Below are 8,225 nucleotides of genomic sequence, written 5' to 3' on the forward strand. Positions count from 1 at the left end.
TCTAAGTCCGCCGCCGTAGCTTGGTGGTTATTTCGTGTGGCTGCTGTGAGGAGGGGTCGCGTCCGATTCCCGACACTACCGCGGACCTCTACCAGCTGACAGGACTGAAACGGAATGCAGTCAGTCAAGTGATGCCACTTAACTATCCGAGAGAGAACTAGCGGCTCCAGGGTGAAGAAAGCTGACAACGGTCGGAAGTCTGATCTGCTGACCCCTTCATACCGCATCCAAATGATTCTATAAACAGAAGATGACAAAGCGTTCTGCCAGTCAGTCGCTGAGGCAGATCGCGGAGCTTTGCTTTGCTTCTCTGACACCATAACCAGGTACTGTACGCCAAAACTGACAGATTATTACCAAAAGGCAATACAGGTTGCTGCAGACCTCTTCCTAGTAACAAAATTACAGTTTCAGAAAAATTTGATGATTTATCCAAAGAAAGAGCTTCAAAATTGAGCAAGTTAATAACGCTTTGGTCCATCCCTGGCCCTTATACAAGCAGTTTTCGGCTTGGAATTGACAGAAAGAAATGTTGGATGTTCTCTGAGGCAATAGTGCGTAATTGTGTCCAATTGGAGCTTAAGATATTTAATATCCCGACATGGTTGGTGGGTGCTGCCCACAATGATCTGTTCGCAGTTTGAGGGTTTTGATTTGATCATTTTATCGATTTAATTTTATGTGCATCTACATCTTCTACATATACATGGATACTCTGCAAATAGCATTTAAGTGCCTGGCAGAGGATTCATCGAACCACCTTCATAATTCCCTATTACTCCAATCTCGTATAGCGCGCGGGATGAATGAACACCTATATCTTTACGTACGATCTCTGATTTCTCTTACTTTATCTTGGTTATCGTCCTCCCTATGTAAGTCGGTGTCAACAAAATATTTTCGCATTCGGAGGAGACAGTTGGTGATTGGAATTTTGTGAGAAGATTCCGTCGCACCGAAAAACACCATTCTTTTAATGATGTCCTTCCCAAATCCTGTACCATTTCTGTGACACTCTCTCCCATATTTAGCGGTAATACAAAACGTGCTGCCTTTCTTTGAACTTTTTCAATGTACTCTGTCAGTCCTATCTGCTAAGGATCCCACACCGAGCACCAGTACTGTAAAAGAGGACGGACAAGCGTAGTGTAGCCAGTCTCCTTAGTAGGTCTGTTACATTTTCTAAGTGTCCTGCAAATAAAACGAAGTCTTTGGTTAGCCGTCCGCACAAAATTTTCTGTGTGTTCCTCCCAATTTAAATTGTTCGGAGTTGTAATACTTAGGTATTTAATTGAATCTACGGCTTTTAGATTAGGCTGATGTAAGGTGTAACCGAAGTTTAACGCGCTCCTTTTAGCACTCATGTGAATGACCTCACACTATTCGTTATTTAAGGTCAGCTGCCACTTTTCGCACCATTCCGATATTTCTACTAAATCGTTTTGCAGTTTGTTTTGATCTTCTGATGACGTGATTAGTCGATAAACGACAGCGTCATCTGCAAACAACCGAAGGCGGCTGCTCAGATTGTCTCCAAAATCGTTTATATAGATAAGGAACAGCAAAGGGCCTATAACACCACCTTGGGGAACGCCAGAAATCACTTCTGTTTTACTCGATGACTTTCCGTCAATTTCAACGAACTGTGACCTCTCTGACAGGAAATCACAGATGCAGTCACATAACTGAGACGATATTCCATAAGCAAGCAATTTCACTACGAGCCGCGTGTGTGGTACGTCGTCAAAAGCCTTCTGGAAATCCCTAAATTCGGAATCGATCTGAAAAATGGTTCAAATGGCTCTGAGCACTATGTGACTTAACATCTGAGGTAATCAGTTCCCTGAACTGAGAACTACTTAAACCTGACTAAACTAAGGACATCACACGCATCCAAGCCCGAGGCAGGATTCGAACCTGCGACCGTAGCGATCGTGCGATTCCGGACTAAAGCGCCTAGAACCACTCAACCACATCGGCCGGCACTCGATCTGGAATTCCTTGTCAATAGCACTCAGCACTTCTTGTGAAGAAAGAGATAGTTGTGTTTCACAGAAACGATGTTTTCTAAATCCAAGTTGACTGTGTGTCAATAGACCGTTTTCTTCGAGGTAATTCATAATGTTCGAACACAATGTATGTTTTAAAATCCTGCTGCATATCGACGTTAAAGATATGGGCCTGTATTTTAGTGGATTAGGCCCACTCCTGGATCTTTCGTCGAGCGAACGGTTGTATATCATGGTTAAGTATGGAGCTAATGCATCAGCATACTCTTAAAAGGAACCTCACTGGTATACGGCCTGGACCAGAAGACTTGCTTTTATTTAGTGATTTAAGTTGCTTCACTAATCCGAGGGCATGTACTCCTACGTTACTCATGTTGGCAGCTGTTCTTGTTTCGAATTCTGGAATATTTACTTTGTCTTCTCTTGTGAAGGCATTTCGGAAGGCTGTGTTTAGTGTCTCTGCATTGGCAGTTCTGTCTTCGATGGTATCTCCATTGCTATCGTGCAGAGAAAGCGTTTATTGTTTCTTGCCGCTAACATACTTCACATACAACCAGAATCACTTTTGGATTTTCTGCCAGGTTTAGAGACAAAGTTTCGTTGTGGAAATTGTTACTAGCATCTCGCATTGAAGTCCGCGCTGAATTTCGAGCTTCTGTAAAAGATCGCAAATCTTGAGGATTTTGCGTCTGTTTAAATTTGGCATGTTTGTTTTGTTGGTTCTGCAACAGTGTTCTAATCTGTTTTGTGTACCAAGCGGGATCAACTCCGTCGTTTGTTAAATTATTTGGTATAAATCTCTCAATTGCTGCCGATACTATTTCTTTCAAATCAAGCCACATCTGGTCTACACTCAAATTATTAATTTGGAATGAGTGAAGATTGTCTCTCAGAAAGGCGTCAAGTGAATGTTTATCTGCTTTTTTGAATAGGTATATTTTTCGCTTGCTTTTCGAGGATTTGGGGATTACAGTATTCAGTCTTGCTACGACAGCCCTGTGTTCACTAATGGCTGAATCGGTTTTGTTGCTCGTTATTAACTCAGGATTATTTGTTGCTAAGAGGTCGAGTGCGTTGTAGCGAAGTTTATAAACAGTATGCTGTATTCAAACTAGACTGAAAAATAGGCCACATACTTAATGAAGAGCCTATGGTAGCTGCAATACTTGGTCAGTCGTCCTTGGAACTAGACTGATAGATTGGCCATGCACGTAATGACGTGACTACGATACCTGCAGTACTTGGTCAGGTCGTTCTTGTAAGTAGACTTATAGATTGGCCATGTACTTAATGACGTGTCTATGGTACCTGCAATATTTGGACAGGTCGTCCTTGGTTCTACAGTGATAGGTTGGCCATGTATTTAATGAAGTGTCTACGATACCAGCAGTACTTGGTCAGGTCGTCCTTGGATCTACAGTGATAGATTGGCCATGTATTTAATTAGGTGTCTACTGTACCTGCAGTACTTGGTCAGGTCGTCCTTGGTTCTAGAGTGATAGGTTGGCCATGTACTTAATGAAGTGTCTACAGTACCTGCAGTATTTGGTCAGGTCGTCCTTGGTTCTAGAGTGATATATTGGCCATGTATTTAATGAAGTGTCTACGGTACCTGCAGTACTTGGTCAGGTCGTCCTTGGTTCTAGAGTGAGAAGTTGGCCATGAATTAAATGAAGTGTCTACCGTACCTGCAGTATTTGGTCAGGTCGTCTTTGGATCTAGAGTGATAGATTGGCCATGTATTTAATGAAGTGTCTACGGTACCTGCAGTACTTGGTCAGGTCGTCCTTGGTTCTAGAGTGAGAAGTTGGCCATGAATTAAATGAAGTGTCTACGGTACTTGCAGTATTTGGTCAGGTCGTCCTTGGTTCTAGAGTGATAGTTTGGCCACGTATTTAATGAGGTGTCTACCTTACCTGAAGTACTTGGTCAGGTCGTCCTTGGTTCTAGAGTGATAGATTGGCCATGTACTTAATGAAGTGTCTACGGTACCTGCAGTACTTGGTCAGGTCGTCCTTGGTTCTAGAGTGAGAGGTTGGCCATGAATTAAATGAAGTGTCTATGGTACCTGCAGTATTTGGTCAGGTCGTCCTTGGTTCTAGAGTGATAGATTGGCCATGTATATAATGAGGTGTCTACTTTACGTGCAATACTTGGTCAGGTCGTCCTTGGTTCTATAGTGATAGATTGGCCATGTGTTTAATTAGGTGTCTACTGTACCTGCAGTACTTGGTCAGATCGTCCTTGGTTCTCGAGTGATAGATTGGCCATGTATTTAATGAGGTGTCTACAGTACCTGCAGTACTTGGTCAAGTCGGCCTTGGTTCTAGAGTGATAGATTGGCCATGTATTTATCGAGGTGTCTACAGTACCTGCAGTACTTGGTCAGGTCGTCCTTGGTTCTAGAGTGATAGATTGGCCATGTATTTAGTTACGTGTCTACTGTACCTGCAGTACTTGGTCAGGTCATCCTTGGTTCTAGAGTGATACATTGGCCATGTATTTAATGAGGTGTCTACAGTACCTGCAGTACTTGGTCAGGTCGTCCTTGGACGTGGGCAGTCCGCGGCCGCCTTCGCCCAGCACGGCAGGCACCTGGTCCAGGCACTCCTTGAGGACGGTCGTGTTTCCGCAGTCGGCGCCTCCAGCCACTTGCGCCAACCAGCCCGCTGCGCACACAGACAAAGAGGGGCGGTCGTGAATAGACGAGTACTGTTCTCTGCAAACGTGCACAACCACTTCATTTCTGATTAAGTTGGCAGTTCGACTCATTCTACTACCATAGCATAGAGAACAGGAGAAAATGAGAATCGAAGCATTTGAGATGCTGTGGTATAGAAGGATGTTCAAAATTAGGTGATCTGACAGGAAATGAAGAGGTCCTTCACGGAATCGAGGATGGGAGGAACGTATGCTAAATACTGACACGACGAAAGCACAGGATAACAGGACGTGTGTAACGAGATCATGGAGTAACTTCCATGATACTTGTCGGAGCTGAAGAGGGTAAAATTTGTAGGGTAAGACATAGATTTGGAATACAGCTAAAACAAATAGAGGACGTTGAGTGCAAGATTAACTCTGATATGAAGAGTATGGGTAGCATCAAATCCGTTAAAACACCGGTGAAAAATGTGACTGTAGATAAGAAATTTGTATTTGTTGATTACTTTTGGGTCTCGTATTTTTCATTTCGTAGCTACAACAATATCTACAGAGCACCAAAACTAGAGGCACATATTTTTGTTAGTTTCAATCAAGGCCCAGCGGTACACATAGAGTTATGCTACATAACCACCCAAACAGAGTATCTGGAAAATTTAAAACACAATCTACACTTCACATTAAAACGAACTATATCAAGATAATTGAACAATAAAGTAATTAAAGAGTAATCTGTATCATGTACCACCTATACTGTCTCATATCTTTCCGAAAGGAAACAAAATGTGGAAACTGCTACTGACCGAGGTTGCATCTATGTCAGGAGCTCACGCTACAGAACGGAATGCACAATCCCTACGAATAAACAAACATTATCTTCAACACAAAGTAACGTTTCTTTAAATGACACATGTACATTTTTCTACGACAGTGAAAACTAGAGGCACAATTAGTAATGGGAGAATTGTTATCAGTGCTTTTGATCTCATACATTCTGGACCACATAGATGGCAACTGCGCCACAGCCTCTTCCGTAATGCGGAGGGCAGGGGTTTCCCCACAGTAGGCGTCAGGAAAGTGCAGGCAACCCGCATTACGGCATTACAGCATTACGGCAGAGACTGTGGCACCGTTTCCATTATTTAAAGTCATAAATATTACAGAGATTACAAGCTTTAGAGCAGTGAAACAAAACATGTCCTCACCAACTGAACCTCTAGTTACCATTTCAGTTAAAAAACATATATTTGCCATTTAAAATAAATGTATCTTCGTGCTAAACGTGCTGTTTGTTTACTTGTGTGGACTGTGCACTCGTGCCCATTGTGTGAGCCCCTGACGAAGGTGCATATCTGGCCAATTGCATGTTTGACATTTCGTATGAGGTCGCAAAGTTAAATGGGACACCCTGTGCATATAACCATTTGAAGTTCAATTTTACAAAGATCATGAAAATGGCAAGTACATTTCGCAATGAGCGACTAATGGAGCTAAGAGAATCCAAAGGAAGAAAAATCCATAACTCTTAGGCTACTGTTAAGTTTAACTATTCCTAGACGACTGTATTTATCATGTTCTCTTAACATGTGTGCAATGTCCTCTTCCACCAAAACCATGTTTATAATGCACGTTAATTCTCCTAGTGTGAACTAATATCCCCATTTTTTACCACGACGATTCCATAATGCTTCACAACGATAAACGTGGTCGACCAATGATAGAATTGTACTTCTCGCGGTGTAACTATCCAGTCGGTGATGAATAGGGCCTGTTGTGGTTTCAATCTATTCCTGACAATCCGCAGTGCTAGTGGAGCAGAGATGTTGAAATATCCTTAACTGCATACCACAAACGTATCGAGACCGTACTGCACTGAAGACGTTGGACTCGTATTTGGGGTAATAATGATGGCAATAATAACAATAATAATGACGTATCCCGACTAAAGTGTATTCCTGGTATTCCACAAATACTTTGGATGAATTCCAGGAAAGTAACTCTCTTTTTCTTGCATCAAATAGCAGGCGATGTTGTACTCTAAGCAAGTTGTTGTCATATGGTCTGAATACCGTAGGAAAGGTATACGCTCCAGAAATAACTAAATCCGATTTTTAGAGTATTACATATGTTATTCATAGTTTACCATGGAACACAGTGCACGTTAACTATTTTGAAATCTACTAATGACCCTGTCTAAATTAACCCTAGATAACTTAAGTCTCGTAAAATACACGATTACAGTTTGTACCAACACGCAGTTCCCACTAATCTGGTATTGTAATTATATGGAGTAAAACAAGGTGTTTTCTAGTTTTTTGTATATGAAATGTTATTGGAGACAATCTGTGACCCGACAGGCCGCTTTCTGCCAGCGTAATTCTGATGTGGTGGGCGGAAAAGTGCTGAGTAAGCATTGTGGAAGCCAAAACTTCGAACCGAGCGGTGTGGTGGAATGATTAGCACGTACTCGGGAGGACAGCGGTTCAAATCGACGTCCGGCCTTCAAAATTTAGGCTGTTCGTGATTTTCCTAAATCGCTCCAGCAAAATGCCGAGATGGGTCCCTTGAAATGGAAAGGTCCATTTCTTTCTCCATCAGTGAAACATTCCCAGCTTGTGCTCCATCGAGATGTTGACGTGAGTCATATCCTAATTTTTCTTCCCTCCTTTCTCCACTCTTGTAGTACAGCCAGCTTGGTTACCACACGCTTGGACCTGAAGCTTTTTGCCTGGGCACTGTACGTAATAAGAAGTGGCGTCCTTTGTTAACAACACCGGAGCGAAACAATCTAAATAATTGCCGCCCCGGCCCGCAGTAGCTGTCCCGATGTGAGACTTCAGTCGTGCCTACACGTAGCCGCTGCTTCTGACAGCCCCCTGTCTGTGGGCCGCGCCTGAATTGGCGCGTATCAGCTGAGGCCTGCTACAGGCTGACATCCACCGACTTTTGGGCGCCTACAAGGGGTCCTCGATTCGCAGTTTGCGCCTTAATGTTCTTCTGTTCCGACCAGCTTTTGGTATTCCGCGATTCATCACCTTAGTTTTCGGTTTGCCACTGGTGCAGCTTCGGCCCTAAGGCCACTGGCGCCACTGACTCAGGCCGCTGGCATCCGTGCACCGCCAACACGCCGCCAGAGGAAGGTAACGTAAGCCATCGAGATGAAGATTTCGGCTGCTGTATGAATTCTCTTAAGTAAACCTATTGTTTTACTATTGCACCTATGATCCCACGATAGTAGAAGTGTTGGTTTTGCGTTTAACATCCAGGCAAGTTACAGGTCGATAACGCTTGGATTCTTCCCATAAATTTCAGCCTGGAATTTGTTTTTCCTAGTATTTGTTTCACGTGGTGATCCTACTTTTGATTGTTCCGTATGGTTACCCTTACGTATTGTACGGTTATTGCCATTTCCAGCTATTTGTCCCCAGCAGCGCAATCCGTCAGTGGCAGATTTCTATGGTGATTTACACGTTCAATGTTCATTTTGTAAGTAGGCTGTTTAGGTTTTTATGTTGGTAATGTCACGTAGTGCTGTGTATGAAAATCTTTGAC

At 43.0% G+C, this 8,225-nt stretch overlaps 1 protein-coding gene across 1 annotated transcript in view; it reads right to left on the reverse strand.

Moving 5' to 3' along the window:
* LOC126336085 (uncharacterized) overlaps positions 1-4,781 on the reverse strand; it is a 54,008-nt gene extending 49,227 nt beyond the window's left edge. The window contains exon 1 of the mRNA XM_049999566.1: positions 4,534-4,781. Coding sequence (XP_049855523.1) covers positions 4,534-4,781 — 248 coding nt within the window. The remainder of the gene's footprint in view (positions 1-4,533) is intronic.
* Positions 4,782-8,225: the final 3,444 nt, after the last annotated feature.

The sequence above is a fragment of the Schistocerca gregaria genome, chromosome 2, assembly GCF_023897955.1.
Source record: "Schistocerca gregaria isolate iqSchGreg1 chromosome 2, iqSchGreg1.2, whole genome shotgun sequence".
NCBI classification, from domain to species: Eukaryota; Metazoa; Arthropoda; class Insecta; order Orthoptera; family Acrididae; genus Schistocerca; species Schistocerca gregaria.